The 17,679-nt window shown below is 41.9% G+C and overlaps 1 protein-coding gene across 1 annotated transcript; it reads right to left on the bottom strand.

The window, feature by feature from the left end:
- Positions 1-4,820: 4,820 nt before the first annotated feature.
- On the bottom strand, positions 4,821-17,510 carry acsl3b (acyl-CoA synthetase long chain family member 3b). Its single transcript, XM_083927691.1, has 15 exons — positions 17,389-17,510; positions 12,911-13,388; positions 12,096-12,273; positions 11,894-12,003; positions 11,506-11,644; positions 10,650-10,800; positions 10,324-10,447; positions 9,452-9,523; positions 9,132-9,271; positions 8,621-8,793; positions 8,402-8,476; positions 8,131-8,322; positions 7,932-8,046; positions 7,665-7,822; positions 4,821-7,457 (listed from the first exon to the last, which is right to left on the bottom strand). Exons 2-15 carry the CDS (start codon positions 13,259-13,261, stop codon positions 7,300-7,302), a joined length of 2,136 nt encoding a protein of 711 aa, XP_083783817.1. The 5' UTR covers positions 13,262-13,388; positions 17,389-17,510; the 3' UTR covers positions 4,821-7,299.
- Positions 17,511-17,679: the final 169 nt, after the last annotated feature.

The following is a 17,679-nucleotide window of genomic DNA, read 5'->3' as shown; positions in this document are numbered from 1 at the left end:
CAGGTGGCTTCAGCCAGGGACAGAGGGTGATTAGGGCTGCAATATGTTGTCTGAGCCATTGGGACAGAGAAGCAGCAATAAGAATAGAAGTATGTCGTCTTGAGCAACACAGGGAGGATAGAGGAAAGCTGAAGGAGTGTATGAAAGGAATGAAGGCGGAGATTCAATCCAAGCTAAGGCTTTTTGAAAAGGGCACATGTCCACTTAATGCTAAAGGAATGTAGCAGAAAACCTGCTGTGAGAGTGAACTAAATATCTCTGTATTTATGAGTTTGCCAACTTCTATCTTCCACTAATGGCTGTCTTTTGATTTCATCTAAAGGAAAGGTTTGACATTTGGGACACATGTCTCACTGTCTTGATTTAGAGGAGAAGGGTGATATCACTTTAATTTTCAGAGCCATCTAAATCCTATATACAGCATAAATACACACTTCTTATTTTTATAGATATATCTTTTGGTCATTTTGTGCCTTCAATGGACAGTGGGAAGAATATAGGACATGAGAGGAGAGAAAGATTTGGAATGACATGCAACAAAGGTGCCTGGCCTCCAAACGGGAGCTTTGCTATTTTTCAGCCTGGAACCTTTTGCCTTTAATAACCGTTTGTTATTGTGTCGAAACGAGTATCTCTCATGGAGAAGGCTTGTTGTGAAATCCCGCGAGAGGTGACTTGACTCTCACAAATCTTTTAAATAACACTAACTTATGCTTGCTGTACTCCCGACACAATAAACTCTTCCGGGCACTCCTCTCTCACTCACTCTAACTGTCTTACGAGAACAAGACTTCTCCATGAGCGAGGTTTAGTTTGGCTCGATAACAAACAGATCGGAGTGAGCGAAAGGTAAATAAAAATATTTTATTTCTCTGTTGGGTCCTTTCCATAATGTAGTCAGACAATTGTAATCACAATCAGAGCCTGTCAGTGGCAAAGACAAGTACTTTTAGTGGGCGTAAACTGAAGGTTTGTAATGGACCCATAAGATTACATTGCAGCCTGTTTTGCCATCTGCAGCACTCTCGCTCAATACCCGCCCAATTTCCAATTACTTTTATCCCCATTAGTCACTTTGGCAAAAAAAAAGCATGGGAAAATAGGAACAAAGTGGAAAAAATAGTTGCCCTTTAACCCCTGGAGCACAAGAGCTCCTCGTTCTTTACAATTTTTCATGAAATTCCACTCTTGAACTACTTTTTGCATTCCAACTTCTCTACATTAAAGTCCTATTTTAGTCACATCTTCGCCTCCATCATCACAAGCATGATTCCTTGTTCTCACTCGTCTTATCGACAAACGTATCCCAATTTGCAGCACTGTATTCTGTCTTTTCTAAACTTGTATTCGGTTTCAGCTCCTTCTTTTGCTCTGCCTCCCACCAACCTGTCAACCTCCATTTTGCTCATTATTATTATCCTCCAACCCCCGGCTTTTTTTCACCTTGGTGTTCTGACTCACCCCTTTTCAAAAAACCGACAGTCTGCTTTGCTTGCTTGCGTGTGTGCGTGTGTGCGTGTGTGAGCACGTGCACAGATTATGTTAGTGTCTATGGTAATGGATGCAGCGTGACACACTGGCTGACGTCACCGGAGGCAGAGACAGGATGTTACTTTTTGATGAAAAGTCTTGTCAATGAAGAGAGCTGAATGAGAAACTGAATATTCTAGTAATAATGTACATAACTGCAGTGAGAATTTTACAAATGATTATAATTACATTCTTGTGTTGTCAAGCTCCCAAACATCGCCTCTCTAATTAGATTTTGGGCTTTTTTTTCTCCTTAATTAATTGGCTGTGCATGCAAGTCTAACGTGTTACTTGAGATGTACAGCGTCTAGGCAACCGTGGGGATTTTCATGTTCATTAAAGACTGCCACTTCTCCTGTTCTCCTCTGCATGACTCCATCCGGCCATTGTCTAAATGTAGATGTAGAGATACTGTGTATTTGTATGCCCAAACACAATATGTCCTATTCTCATGTACACACACAAGTTCTGAGTGTTAACAATCACAATATCTGCATTGTGGCACGCCCGGCAAGATTGTTTTTTTCCTTTATGTGAGATTCTTTTTTAAATATGGTCCTTCTCCTGCAAATGCTGTTCTATTTTGGTCACCCCTCCTTGTCTTCACAGATCACCCTCTCATCTTTCCATTACGTTCAGTTTCATTCATCCTCCCATCCCTTCCCCTCCTCCACTTTGCCTGTTTTCCAACCTCCTTTCTCTGCTTTGTCCCTCCTGTTACCCCTCTGTCCCCTTCTCCTCTCCCCCCTTTTTCTTCTCTTCTGCTTCATCTCTGCGGTCTCTGTCTCTCCCTCCACCACTCCCTGTCGGCAGTGCGATGATGCTGTTCTGGCCACCTCCCAAACCACTTGCCCCCTCGCTCCTCCACCCCCACGCATCCCTCCCACCCTGCCGATGCTATAAATATCCAGCATCGGTGAGTCATCGCCTAGACATATCAGTTGCCTCTCTCTCTCCACCACACCACCCCTTCTTCCAGACCTCACACATTTTCTCCACTTTGGCCCCCCACATCATGATGACCCATCTGAGCTGACTGAGGCGTGTGCCTGGCACGGTGCAGCCAGCGTTACCAAGTACAGCCAATGGTCAAAATCCGCAGGAGTGTGCACAATATGGGGAAACAGTCTACAAAAAAGTTGAGCATCACATTCACTAACCTTACAATTAGGTGATGTGGCTCTAATAGATGAGTATCTTCAGAGTCAGAGGAAACATTTTTCTGTATCTGAGTGTTCAAGCGCTTATATCACTCTAAAATATTAAATTCAAGATTGCATTAGTACATCAAAAGAAAAAAGGTCTCATAATTTACCTTTTATTTAAATACAACATTTAAAAACATATATGGGTTTCAATTTAAACTGAGGATCTGTGTGTTTGATCAGGGCTTAATCACACAATATGCGTTTGTAATGACAGACCTGCCAATGAGGTTTGAAAGTTTAAAATGGGTTAATACAAAATAAATACATTTTAGTGGAGCTCCTTTGCACACAAGTGTTTTTTTGTTAAAGAAAAGGCAGACCGAAAAAGAGTGAAGCTCTAATATCTCTTATCAAGCCTGTCCCTATACTGTACCTAATCTGACATATCACTTAAAAGAGTCCAGTGACATATCTCACTACCGGTCCTAGCTGAACTACTATCTCGCTACCTCAGAAGTAATTACTCTGTCTTCTCCAGCTACCACCCACCTCTCCAGCGTTATGAGGCAGCTCCGCTCATTCTTGGGTAAACTCCAGCATGGCTTATTGGCTCACACTGGAGTGTGCGCATGAAGCACAAACAAAGATAAAAGTTTTTGCGCACTTCTGAGTCATAAGTAGACAGGAAGAGAGCGCAAGAGAGAGAGAGTGGGAGACGGAAGAAAGTTGGAATAAAGTGTCAGAGAGCAGAGACCATCACAGAAACACGTACACACACAAACCACACTCATACAACATGGAAGATGTCCTTCAGTTTCTGGCTGCCTGGTGCTGTTGTTGTTGTTGTTGTGATAGAGGCACACTGGGTGCGAGAGTGTGTGTGTGTGTGTGTGTGTGTGTGTGCGTCAGAATCAGTGGGCTAATGAAGGGAGCAGTATGCCTCTGACGCACTCTCAGGTCCCATAGGGTTGGATGGAGGGAACAGAGAGGAGAGGAGGGCTTAGAAGAATCGCTCATCTCTCTGTGGTCTTTCAGTTACTGTTTCATTTTAAATGAAATGCAAGAACAGCAACACCATTATGAAGGACTTGCACTACCCATGTTTGTTTTTTTTCAGATAGCTTGTGGGTAAGAGGTCTGTTGTAAATGGTTTACTTCTCAAATGCATAAAAGGTCCAGTACTAAGCTTTGATTTCATTGTAATATCTATTCTAGCTTAAGACACATTGTAATGTCTATTACAAGCCCAGGTGTAGAATTTATTGGGCATTGTACGCTTTATATAGTCACGATGTAACATGTACAGCTTTTATATATTGTTTAATTAAACCTTTTATAGACTCAAACCTTAAAGCTGTGACGCAGATTGACATAAACCAAAATGAAAGTGAGGACAATTGTTGATTACAGCTGAAATAATTGCTCCATTAATTAACTAGTTGATTGACAGAAAATTAAGTTCTGTTTCGTTTTGATACAGTTCATTGTCTGACTTCTATAGCTTCTTAGATGTGAATGCTTGCTGGTTTTCTTAGTCTTCTATGATACTAAACTGATGAAACAAGCAATAATAATACAACATAATATTAAATATGTCAGCCTGGAAACCAGAGGAATTTTTTTTAGAAAATGATCAGCAGATGGATCAATAATGAGAATAATCGTTAGTTGCCGATACCAAGAAAGCACGTAAGTTCAGTTAAGATTAATTGATAATCTTTATCCTAAGGAATGCAGTCACTGTGTTAAAATGCCTGAAGTGGAAAGATAGCAGTTGTACATGGAAGGCGCGGGTGTGAAGCCAAGGTGAACCACAGGTCTATGACTCTCTCCATGAAAAAGAAAATCCTTTGTTTACTAGCTCTGATTGAAGGTTGACTCCCAGGACTGCATGTTCCGTTTGCGTCCGTGCACCACACAAGGCTTTCACAACCACATTCACTCAAACACACACACACACACGCACAGACACACTGGCCTTCGTTGCCATAGAAACTCTGGTTTCAGAATGATTCTAATCAAGCTGCTGATCCTATCAGTCACATGTTATGCCTTGCAGACACATACCTCGAAAAAACACAAAGACTAGCAGTAATTACAACACAAACCGTTTTATTACATTACATAATGTTCAAGGCCAAATCACAAATAAATAAAGAAGGAGTCACTTGCAATAGCCTTGCTCGCAGGGCCACTTTACCACACAAATCAAGGAGGCCCCAAAAACTGGTCAGTAACAAAGATTATTAAATATGTTAACAGGGGACTTAACACCTGTACAATTATTGGTAGTTTGAAAGAACTTCAATCACTGATCCCCCTTTCCGTCTCAACCTATTTACAATGCAAGTGAAAACAACAGGAGTGCGCCACTCGCTGTCTTTTGCTTGCTGTTAGTTCAAACGGATGTAGCCGGACACAGCATTGTGTGTTATCAATACAACTTAGGGAGTGCTTCACATTCATAAGACTCCTGAAGACAGCTCATGTGTGTCAGAAGGCAACATGCCGCCTCTTACCAGGCAGAGGACAAGCAGCAAACAGCACAGTAAGCTACTGACTTTCCACTGAAATGTCAGGAGAGAGAACGGTAATAAAAAAAAGCAGGAAGGGAGAAAAGGCTTCCCACCTCATCATGATAGTACTGTTGTATGTTTTACATGCTAAAATAACCCTTCTTTGTTGAGCTGATGGACATTTGCTAACAGAAGTCGTTAGAGTACCTGACTGTACCTTCATTAATGCTTAATATTTTCAGTACAAGCAAAGCAAGACTTGCATTACAAGAGGGCAGTGTGGGACAGATGTGGCCCTTACGAAGGACCACACTGACCAATCAATATTTAATCTCCTGCCCAGAAATTCAAAGTGAAGAAAGACTAAAACAATAGTGTCACTTGTACGGATGCCACTCAGAGAATGTAAGCACCAATCTGAAAACCTACAGTAGTTAATGTATCTGGTATACATGAGTTCAAACTAATGGCAGTTGGTCCTTTATATATACACATTGCACATACACATAAACCAATTTGAAGAGACAGAAATGTTATTTGCACTCTGGTGAGGTCTGGTGAGCTTATACTCACACTTAAATAAGGAGTGTATTCATAAGGAATTTCTTCAGTTGTTTGACTGGTCCTCTCTTTTCTCTCTCAAATATATATATGCAGGTGCTTTGGTACAGTTGCACTCTTTTCATGCAATTTCTACAATGCCAAATATATATATTTTTCACTTAACAGTCTTTAGAACATACCATTGTTTAACACAGCACTTGAAATGGGCTGCGTCTAGACTTCCCTATCCTTTTTACCATCCTCTTCTTTATTCCAGTGCTTGTGTTCCTACTGATCTTCCAATATGAGTAACAGGCCTAAACATTCATACACTATGGAGGGGCTGCTGTATGCATGTTTTTCCTTCCTACATACGTTAATTTAAAATTTGTGTATAAATATTGCACATTCATTTCGTATTTCATATTCACGAGTAAAAAAGGACAAAAGTAACAGTAACTAGACCTATGAAAGAAGAAGAAAAGAATGATAACATGTACAGTTGCACCGAAAAGCAACTTGGAGAGCAACCAATGAACAGCAAAGTAATGTTACCATTTTTCTACGCTGGGCTTTCCCTTGGAGACATCCATACAGTGCATTGGTCATGACTGGAGGAATACGTGACAGGGCTACGGTAAGTCAATGAACCAACAAAGACACAGGTTGGGAGGCATCAAGGGGCTGGTTGGGAAAAAAAATGAAGCTGGGGAGGAAGAAAGAGCGAGGGGGGGGAGGAGACAAGCTTGTAAACAAAGCTCATTAAAGTACAAATAGCATAATAACAAATAGGTCATAATAAAAAAACAGGAGCATTAAAAAAAAAAAATCAAATAACGGTAAGCAAAAGTTACAAACAACATCTCGATGCTCAATCTCTCATGGCTTCGCAAATGGGTTTCAAAACTGACATACCAAACATGAAGGAAACATAGCGACACATGAAGAAGAAGAAAAAAAAACATGAAACGATAATAGAGATCCCTGCATATATTCCAACCTGAATGATACTAAGAGCCCAGGAGGGATGCCGCTAAGAGACTCATGCTACCCCATTTCAAGTCCACGACCACGCTGAACTGATGAAAAAGAGCAGAGGAGGAGGAAGAGAAGCAACAGAGAGGCTGCACTGACATTGATCCAGATATACGTCTAGCTTGACATTTGTTTCAGTTTCAGTCATGTGGTATGTCCGACTTCATGTGCTGCGTCGGTTGTCGTAGCAACTCCAAAGGGCTAGATCCATCAAAGAGGAACGGCTAGTGCCTTGCCCCGTGCGCGTCTGGCTGATTCAGGTGTCTTTGAGGGACCTTCTGGTCTTGGGAGAGAGCATTAAGCTGGATTCAAGAGTTCTCTCCTCTTTTGATCGAAGCTGGTTGCAGGGAAGCCGAGGAGGAGGTGCATGAGAAGCTTTATGTGTCTGTAATAATGTGTGTCTGTGTGTGTGTTACCTATATCTTAAGTCCAACTCCTCTCCAAGTATTCCTGGTAGTGGCTTCTGAGCTCCTTGTGTATGTGTGCAAGTATGTGTGTATGTGTTGTTTAGAGGGTGTTTATAGGTGTTATTTTCCTCCGTACATTCTCTCAATGTCTTCCTGGTAGTGTGTTTTGAGCTCCTTGCGTTTCAGTTTGAATGCCTCAGTGACCAACCCAGTCTCTGGTGTCCAGGGCTCAGCGCTCAGCCGGATCTTCTTGGGGATCTCAAATCGCTCCATTTTTGCTGGTTTGGGGGGGACCAGAATGACAAGTCAGAGTGATAGATATGCATGAAAGTAAGGAAGACACTATCACATCACAATTTGAAACTGCAAGCTATGACAGAGTACCACCAATTTGGTTTTATTGAGAAGGCTTTAACCAGATATTTTGTCTAAGTGCATAATCAGAATGATTAGAGGTGAATAGGACATGAAGGCTTTTTCCTTACCTGAGATGGCAGCCTCGGTAATGATCCGGAGGACCTCTTTCTCCATCTGGGAGTTGTTGCAAATCTCCTCCCATGTGCCCCTCATTTGCATCTGCTCCGCTAGCGCCGTTAACTGCTTGTGGTTAGGCACCACAAAGCCAATCACAAACGACTCTTCACTGAAAAATGTGTACAAAAGAGTCCACACGTTTAGCTTTCTCACCAAGAAGGAGATTAAAAAAAAATGTCTGAAGGAAACAGATCCAGAGGGTGTGAGCAGGGTTTTACCTGTTGGCATAGGCACAGATGTTGTCTATGAGTGAGCAGTCCTTCAAAACAGCCTCCACTTTTCCTAGAGAGACATACTCGCCTGCCTGCAACTTCACCAGGTCCTTCTTACGGTCTGTTTGAAGAGAACACAGCTAATAGATGTAACACTTGTAACACAGACACACAAACACACACACTCAAGTTGTTGATCTCTTACCGATGATCTTAAGGCATCCGTCAGGGTGTAACTCTCCAATGTCTCCTGTACAGAACCATCTCTGGCCGCTCTTGTCCACAAAAAAGTCCTCCCGGTTTTTTGCTTCGTTTTTGTAGTAACCCATCGTTACATTGGGGCCGCCAATCAGAATTTCCCCCCGTGGGTTGGGCTTGTCTGTGCTGAAGTAGCCGCCTAGTGGTGCACAAACATGATTAGAATATCAATGTGTTTGTTGCCTTTTCTAAAGTTGGGTTGTTGCCGTTTCACTCACCATCTTCCCAGTCTTTCAGTGTGATCTCTGAGCAAACCAATGGAGCGCCAACACGTCCTGTGCTGTAGTCCCACACTGAAAGAAAAAAAAAAAAAACAACTCCTGGTAAATGTAGGTAATAACCACAAATCAAGTATTTGATAATTTTTTCTAAATTTCCCAAAAAAAGGGGGTGGTAAAAAAAATATTTGCGGTTTCAAATGAAATCCACTCTCTTACCCTCGCTGATGGTGCCAGCTCCACAGGTCTCCGTCAGGCCGTAGCCCTGCCCCACGGGGCAGCACAGGCAGATATTCATGAAGCGCTGTGTGGCGGCTGAGAGTGGAGCACCGCCAGAAAGCAGCACCCGTGTCTTCCCTCCTAACAGCGCACGCACCCGTTTGAACACCAGACTGTGGGGGAGGTGGTGGAAAAACATAAATACACAGCATGGACATGATGAGTGACTCCAACAAAGCCTGAAAAAACCATTCAGACTATTGCAAAGTTAATAAATGAACAAAGCACCCGGATGTTGACTTAACCTAAGAATGCCCCATCCGAACACAATAGCACAATTAACATTATGCAATGATTAACATTATGCTAGAGAATAATTCCACACTCCTTTTGTAGACTTAGTGTTAACAAGAATTTACACTAGGTTACGATGAGTCATGTACCAACGGGTGTTTGCTCATGAAACACCGGAGAAGCAAACGTCTCAGCTCGTGTGTAGTGTGTGTTTTACCTGTCACACAGAGGCGTGCTGTAACCCTTGGAGATCTGCTCCATCTTGTAGTTGTACGCCAGCACAAAGAGTGTCTTCTGGAATTTGCTCATTTCCTCCACTTTGGTCATCACATTCTTGTAGATTCGATCCATGATCTCCTACACACATTCAGGCAGGAAAACTCTCAGTTAAAGTTTTTGACATTTTAAGTTGATACTTTGGCTGTCTGTATTGACTTTATTGGACAACTGACTTCAGTAAGATAAATACTGTTAGTCAGAGGCCATGTTACTGATAAAACTGGGTTGATGGGTTTGTGTAGTGACAAAAAGACTTACTGGTACAGCAGCCATAAGAGTAGGTTTCAGCACACTGGTATCCCCTTTACTGCCCTTCTTTATCTTTGTAGACTGTAAAAAGATTAAACAAAACAATGGGTCAACTCTCAGTGACCTACAACTGACTGTCAATAGATGATACTGTAGGTGGTATACTGGGCTGTGTTCGGGCAACCGCGTGCTTCTGGTGTTGTTGAGCCGGGGAGGAGGGGCCAGCTTTAAATGTTGACAGTAAGAGACAATTCCTGCATAGTATGCCTTTACGAGAGCTAAACATCAATTTAAGAAGGATTAAATGAAAAAAATTAGTGATCATTTATATCTCATCTAGAGATACAGAGCCTTTTAATCATGTTTCATAACCCTCCTTAAATAATGGCCTAGGTCATATTTTCAAGTAAAAAAAAAAACAGGGTGAAAAAAAATGAACCAAATATAGAATATCTGATATTTATAAATCATTTCACATAAACGGTACCGTACAAATAATGCAGTCAATTATGTAACATAAGAGGGTTAAATGACACAGGCCAATTTACAAACATGCCTTTTGGTGACTTTTGAATTTTGAACATGTGCCAAATTACTTCTGGAATAAGTACCTTTAGCAAAACAGTGCACCATCTTGAAAAGCTTATAAAAAATGTCACTGTCTTATGACTTGGGCAAAAATAAAACGGCCTAATTCACATTCTTAGCATAGGCAATTATACTACAGGGAGACGATTGCATCTGTTTAACTGAGGGTGGCTGTTATGAAGAGCTGACAAAAAAAATGACGTAGGCCATTATTTTAAGAAGGTGACAATATGTGACATACACCACTGATTGCAAAAGCTGACCACAAGATGTGTGTGCTTTTATACACTGACCTGGTCAGCTAGAGTCTGAGGGGAAGAGTAGCCGATGCTACAGCCGTGAGAGATGGACACCAGTTCAGCGCTGAGCTCTAAAACGTGTGCCAACGGCAGGTAGCCAATATAGGTGTCTGTTTCACTGCCAGCACAGAAATAACAGCAAGTTAATTTCAACAATAGACACAGAAGAGAACATAGCGAGGAGGTGGTTATTGCATATGTGAGGAAAGATGTGTTAGTGTTTCAGAGAAAGGACAAAGAGGATGAGATATTGTGTAGATTCAGGGAGTTGCGGAACACAAGGAAAAGAGGAGAGGAAATGAACCTGATATTTTACATACTTGAGGTTTGGGATTCGCTCGGCCATGCCAGTGATGCCAGCAATGATGTTGCCATGGGAGATCATTACACCCTTGGGGAGCCCTGTGGAGCCGCTGGTGTACATGATGACTGCGATATCCAAGGGCTCTGGCTGCCTGCGGTCTATTGCTACTGCAGAGGAACAGACGGGATGATGGTTAGAGAGGAAATGCTTCAGGAGGTAATAATAAGTTATTATGAAGAAATGTGTGCTCACTTAAGAGAAGTCAAGGCTTTTCATACAACTGTCTGAAAGGGTCTGAACCTTTTTTTCAGGGCTGTGACTAGTAACTGTTTTCAATATCAATTAATGTATTGGTTATTTTCTCAATTTATCATTTAGACTATAAAATGTCAGAAGAGTGAAAACCAAGATACTTGTTTTACTCGACACGTCCAAAAGCCAGAGATATTTAATTTCCAATAAAAGCAGCAAGTCATGCTTTAAAAGCCCCCCCCCCCCCCCCCCCCGCTGATGCTATAATGGATTAACGCTTCAGTGTGATGGTGCTCATGTATTAATTTTTCCAAGATTTTAGAATATTCCAGTGTTTTCTTTAACGAACACTGTAATAAGAAAATATGGAAATGGCTCACATGACTACTGTAGCACAAACATAATGTTCCCCTTCCAGTTTTCCTGAAAAAAGTCAACAAACGTCATTGCAGTTTTGGGTGATTGGACCTCTTGCTGACTCAGTCAAGCACAGACCATCACTCCAATTACACACCAGGGTGTTTCAGGGTGTTGGCTTTGTATTAAGCCTCCATCAGTGCACTTCCATTTCCCCCAACAAAATTAGAAAACCATTTTAATCACAATGTAGAAATACTCACTGTTGTCAGGCTTGGATCCCATCTCCTTCACAGCATCCATGCTGTAGACCGTGATGCCTCTGGGGATGTTTGGCCAGCTTGTTGGTTTACTGTCAACTACAATGATATACTGCAGTCTCGGCACATCGCACAGTATGGCCTGAGACGTGGAGTTGAATGTAGGAGAGAGGGAAGGAGAAGAGAGAGGGAGGGAGAAGAGAGAGGGAGGGAGAAGAGAGAGGGGGAAGTAATTGAAGTAATTACAATTTGCAAAGAGGACTGAGCTTCTTATCAAGCCCTAATGTTACACACAATAAAAAACCCGCAATTCAGTGACCTATCAATGAATTGGAAGTTCGCTGCCTTGTTTAACACAGCTGACATGATAAAGACAGATGCCATTGGGTACCTTGAGACGGCTCTGAAGCAGGTCTTTGCTTGTGATGATGTGTGTGATCTCGGTCTCGTTCAGGCCGTGGGCAATGGCCGTGGGTCCGAGAGTGGCATACAGGGTCACAACTGTCAAATATAAATCCAGTTAAGTTACTCAGTCGTCTCAAGTGGTTTACTGTAGCCCCAAGATTGTCTAAATACACATTACAGTCACTCACGTGGGAAATTGTACATAAAGCAGGCTTGTGCTGCCAACATCCACTCTGCTCTGGTCTCACAGAAGATGGCGATGTTACACTGAGGCCTCTGGCCGAGCGCTGCCAGACCGCTGCCGAAACACTTTGCTGCCTCGTAGGCTTCCTCATATGACAGCCAGTTATAGTTCCCGAGAATTACCTAGCAAGGATTATATGCAATATTCAGGATTATTTACACCAACTACACCAAACAACATGAAAACTTATTTATGTACATATATTCTACAGGTCTGTGTAGCCGCTTGTATCGTTTCAGGAGCAGTTTTAGTCAGTGACAAATATGAAGAATTCCTAAATGATTTTAGGAACCTTACACCCATGGTGTTCATGTTGATGGAATTAATGAGCATGGTATATTTGTATCGCAATATTAAAAAAGGAACATGCAGTGCTGACACTGTTGAATCTGAAGGAAGTTTGATGCATAGAGGTCTGATGTTAACGGTACAGAATCCTTCAGATGTAGTCAGTTTGCGCCATCTACAGGGCTTTTGCAGCAGTGCAGGTGTTAATGAGGAGGCTCTCAGCTGTGAGACAAAGCACCAGTGACACTGCTGCTCTTCCACCCACGTTCTTCATACTGTGCACAGTGGCAGGCTGCGCTGTCAGCCTCAGACACAATCCCACGAACTCACCTAACTTAATAAAGTTCCAAACCTTCAATTGATGAGTGCTACCAGCCACTGAAGTCGACTTATTCTTGCTCATGACTACAGACCGAAAATTTAGAATGTGGGGTGATACAATAGTAACAGGAACATATCAGTGTTTCTCACCTTCTTGAAGACCTTGCCGTTAGGCTGGAGCTCATCCTCCTCACTGAGCACCTCCCTCGTGCCTAGACAGTTTCTCTGTGGAAACCGACCGGCGGCATATGCAAACATTTTATCCAAAGTGTCCACGCTGGGCTGCATCCATGCCAACAGCTTCTCTTGGCTGTTGATGGCCCTGTAAGGCCCTGCTGGGTGACCACTAACTGAGCGGGCCTTGATCCGGCGAGCCCTTTCCAAGTTGGTGCCAGCTCCGGAGAAGAAGTACCAGGGTATGAAGGTGATGACAGAGTAGACCCAAACCACAGAGCGGAAGACCTGCAGCAGCAGGGGGTTCATATCTTCCTTCAACTTCATCTTTGAGGATGAAGTCAGTGCTCAAGATGAATCAAACCAGACAAGCCCTCTTCACTGCTCTTTAAGTATTCTGCTGTGGCTAAATGTCGCACAGCGGTGGTTCTTTTGTGCAGCAAGTCACCCAGATCTGCAACAGAGAGACACAACATGAAATTTGAGAAGAAGTATGGTCTGGAAAAAAAGATGCATCAGCATATTTGGTAATATCTAGCGGAGAGCAAATGTGTGCTACTGCCTCCTGGAAAATGAATCCTTGCTTGCCTGGGGGGCATCTCTGCCTATTCTTAGGCCGACTCTCAGTCAGCAGTGTGATATCTATATCACCACCGGGCACGTTCAATCTGAAAACAGTGTACACCGTTTTGCTACAGCTTCCAGGTTGAACCACATGTTTCCTTTTACAACGGTGTGCAAAAGGGCTTTGATATAAGTTTTCTCCCATTTGGTGAGACCTCTGGCTGAGCGCTGTCAGGCCGCTGCCTAAACACATTGCTGCCTTGTAGGCTTCCTTATATGACAGCCAGTTATTGTTCCCTTGAATTACCTATCTCATCTCATCATCTCTTCAACCGCTTATCTGGGGTCGGGTCGCGGGGGCAGCAGCTTTGGCAGGGGACCCCAAACTTCCCTTTACCGGGCCACATTAACCAGCTCTAACTGGGGGATCCCGAGGCGTTCCTAGGCCAGCAAAGGTTATATGCAGTATTCAGGATTATTTACACATACTATACCAAACTACATGAGAACTGCTTGTATCGTTTCAGGAGCTGTTTTAGTCAACATGATAAATATGAAGAGAATTCTTAAACGATTTTAGGAGCAAGCATTTGGTGGGTGTTTCAGAGGTGTTACCCAAAGAGAAGCCATGTGAATGTTATCTCTTATTAAAAAGACAGTGCGCTCCTATACATAACAGGGTGTTTAACGTACCATTGATTCGGTTTACGTAAATAAATATTTCTCTAAGTTCTGACAAAGCGCCCCAGATCCGCTGGCCGTGTCACACAAATCCCAGCCTTACAGAAATGCATGACGGTTTTAACATTTAAACACTTAACATCATCAATATTGAATAATAGTGCTGAGATTAAGTCACTAGTTGATTGAGCAGAAATTAATCATGTGTTAAGTTTCTTTTAATTTCCTTCAATTATATTGAGAAAACAATGCCTCTATAATTTTCAGGAATATAAACCCTCTCTATGCCTCACCACCACCAGTTGCCTCTCATACCATGGCAAGAGGAATAATAATGTTTGCAAATAATTCAGAATTATAGCATGTGTTATAATTGTTGTTACTGCTCCCTTGTTTTTGTCTAAAGTACAAAAACCTCTGGATCAACTCCGACCATCGACCGGAGCTCTGCAATTCCTAGTGCATCCATAGGGCCAGAGTATAATTTGCAGCGTAGTCTCTGTAGGAGTATCAGACTATGGTAGGAACCTGGGCATACAGGACTAGCAGCTTTGACTCATTCTGCTGCAGAATGAGAAGTCCAGAGGTCACATGGGAGGTCAGCATAACTTAGCCAGCTAATATAACAGTGCTGAGAAAAATCTAACACTAACTGATGAAGTTGGCTGCTCCTGGCCTTATGCAAACACAAGCTACCAGAATATTACTTAGAAACTCTACATCAGCCATCTCCAACAAGTGGCTCACAAGTAGCCCAGTAGCTTGCAACCCATTTCTGTGTAGCTCGCTAACATAGTCACTTGGTAGACATCCAACCTCCTTTTGACACAAAATTATTATTTTTCAATCAGCTATCCATTACACAGATGACGCTACTGTCACATTTGGTTACGTCAGTGACGCCGTGTAACATAAGAAGATGTTAGCAGTAAGCTAGCAAGCACACACCAGATTTTAAAATGTCTGCAGGAAATTAACCTGACAAATACAACACAAAATATATATTATTTTCATTTCTGTCGATCCTGTGGAGATTGAGAATGAGATTATAAACCTCCAAAATGATGTCCAGGTCTGAAAATGTCTGATTTGTTTGGCTTCACGTACCTCCGTGAAGCAGCTTTTTTTGACATGAAATCCAAATTCAGAACAGACTTGCATAGAGAACCTGTGTGGATATATTAAGCATACTCCTCTCTTGTTGACTCCATGCAGTGCCAGTAGTGTCAGTAGAATAACTGAACGGATATGGAATACAGATGATGAGGGTAATGTGAAGGGAAGTTATGTGATGCAGTAACATGTTGACAGACAGAAAATAAGAACAAGTAAAATAATTAATAACATTAATATGCAAATTTAGTGTGAGCTTGACACATGAGAATGTTGAGAAATGCATTGTTTTCCTCCTGAAGTACAAACGTGTGGGTGGCATATCCACGATTAAATAAAGGATTTTGATTTTCACACTCAAAAAGTGCCTTGCATTTTCCTGACTGCCCTAGTACACCTTCAACTAATTAGGCTGGCCAGTCATTGTGTTTTTCTGTTAACCTTGCCAATGTGTATTAACAAACTGCACATTTACTGTATATAGTGGTGCTAGGTCAAAGAAGACAATTCTATGTTTTCTCTGTATATTTGGTGAAGGGCTTTATTTAACGCAAACAGAAACTGGTTCTGCTGTTTAGTATTTATCTAAATAAACATTGCATAAACCATTGAAACCTTACAGGTGAAGGCTGAACACGTTTCACCTGTTTTGCAGCAACTCGCATACCAAAACCAACCAACACAATGCTACTGTATTTATTTGGGCAGAGCAAACACCTTTTCACCCTTGGGGGAAGAGGGTGTGGGGTTGTGTGGGGGTGTCGGTTTGACACCCATTACACAGGTTCAGTCAGTTTGCTTTGAATAACGTTGACATACACTGTTAAATGATTCTGTGGTCATTTAGGCTTTAAATAATGCATTTAGTAAAATATACTCAATGCAACTGTGTCTTTTGATTTTGTGGCATCTATTTAAGTAAATATCAAATAAAAATGTTTGGAATAAAATCCACTTGTTAGGGCTGTATAAAACACAAGGATTCTGTTTGTGTAATTCCATATAGAGAGCATATTGAGTGAATCTGACCTAATAATTTTTATTAAATTCACTAAATACTGAACGTGGTTAGATTCAATGAATACAAGTATGTGTAATGCCTGAAATGTGGTACATCTCTTTTTTTTTTACCTGCTCCTCGTTTCTATTCCAACATATCAACACATGATGAAAACAACATTAAGCAAATCAGGAAAGAAACGTATTAGCATGAAACACACAGTTTTTTGACAAACAACTTACATTCAGCTTTACAGTCACCACCGTTGTAATGCCAGTCCATCTAAGCATGGTTTGGTATGTAAAGTACTTAGTGTTCAACACTGGAGAAAACCTGGTGATTCAACAACCTACTTGACCCTAGACATAAACACAACACATATTAAGACAGCTTTTAGTCTCACAATCCATCATGATTTTATACAGTTATAGTTTGAGGACAAATCTGTATTATCCACAGTGCCAGTATCATGTGAGTGAGCATGAAGGACAACAGGATGATGCTAAATGACAAAGCTTCCCCTCCTTGCTGAAACAGATAATGCGTCACATTTTAAATCACAGCATGTTCTTATTTCACTTGGACTGTTATTAAGGCTTTTCATATGTCATCTATGTTGTTCCTGTGCGTGTGTGGTGTCGACAACGTGATGATTTGCGTATCCTAAAAAACAAATTGCTGGTATGATAACCTGTAGCTGTTACATCTCGATAGTTAACCCTATCAAATGAGATAATATTCATTCTAATCGGCTAAAATATGACATATGATTCACTTTGCAGGGTCTATGAAGCTATACAAGCTAGCAGAGCAGCCTCAAGATTAGCAGCTAGTAGCGTGCAGCTCAAAGACGCGCTAGCATTTAGCTTCACAGCTAACCACTGAAGCTGTTGTTAGCCCGCTGCTGACATCGTAATACCAGTCTATTTATCAACATTTAGTTAGGAGTCAAAGGGAGGAACACGCCTCACATTGTACACAAATGTATGGCACGTTAGAGGCGATGTGCCCCGATGCTTGAGTAAGCCGGGTGGCTAACAATCAAATCTTCTCTCATCAACATCTGCAGCGCGTTCACACAGCAACACATTCTCACCTCTTTTCTTGCTCCGGGACTGTATCAAAGTGTCTTTATCCTTGTAAACAAAGCGCTGACATTATATTTGTATCATCTATTAACAGGATGTATGTGGTGATAAACCAAAACGGACAGTGCTGTTTAAAAAAAAGGAGTGAATATAAACTTAAATGAAACGTAAATGTATAAATCTGAGCATCGCCGGGCCAGTTAACAGAGCCCGGAAGCTAATGAATGACGTCACGAGACTCCTCCGTCAGCGATTGGAGCACTGGCGGTGGCGCGTGCTTGGGGCAGCTTGGACGTCAG

Source organism: Echiichthys vipera, assembly GCF_963691815.1.
Source record: "Echiichthys vipera genome assembly, chromosome: 15".
Lineage (NCBI taxonomy): Eukaryota > Metazoa > Chordata > Actinopteri > Perciformes > Trachinidae > Echiichthys > Echiichthys vipera.
This window is presented reverse-complemented; position numbering and strand designations above follow the sequence as displayed.

Excerpts from the sequence above, each read along its gene's own strand:
- acsl3b (XM_083927691.1), bottom strand. The coding sequence starts at position 13,261 with ATGAAGTTGAAGGAAGATATGAACCCCCTGCTGCTGCAGGTCTTCCGC. Across the intron at positions 11,645-11,893 it reads TGCTTCAGAGCCGTCTCAAG|GCCATACTGTGCGATGTGCC; the intron begins GTACCCAATGGC and ends TCCACGTCTCAG. Across the intron at positions 10,448-10,649 it reads GAGCGAATCCCAAACCTCAA|TGAAACAGACACCTATATTG; the intron begins GTATGTAAAATA and ends CTGTGCTGGCAG.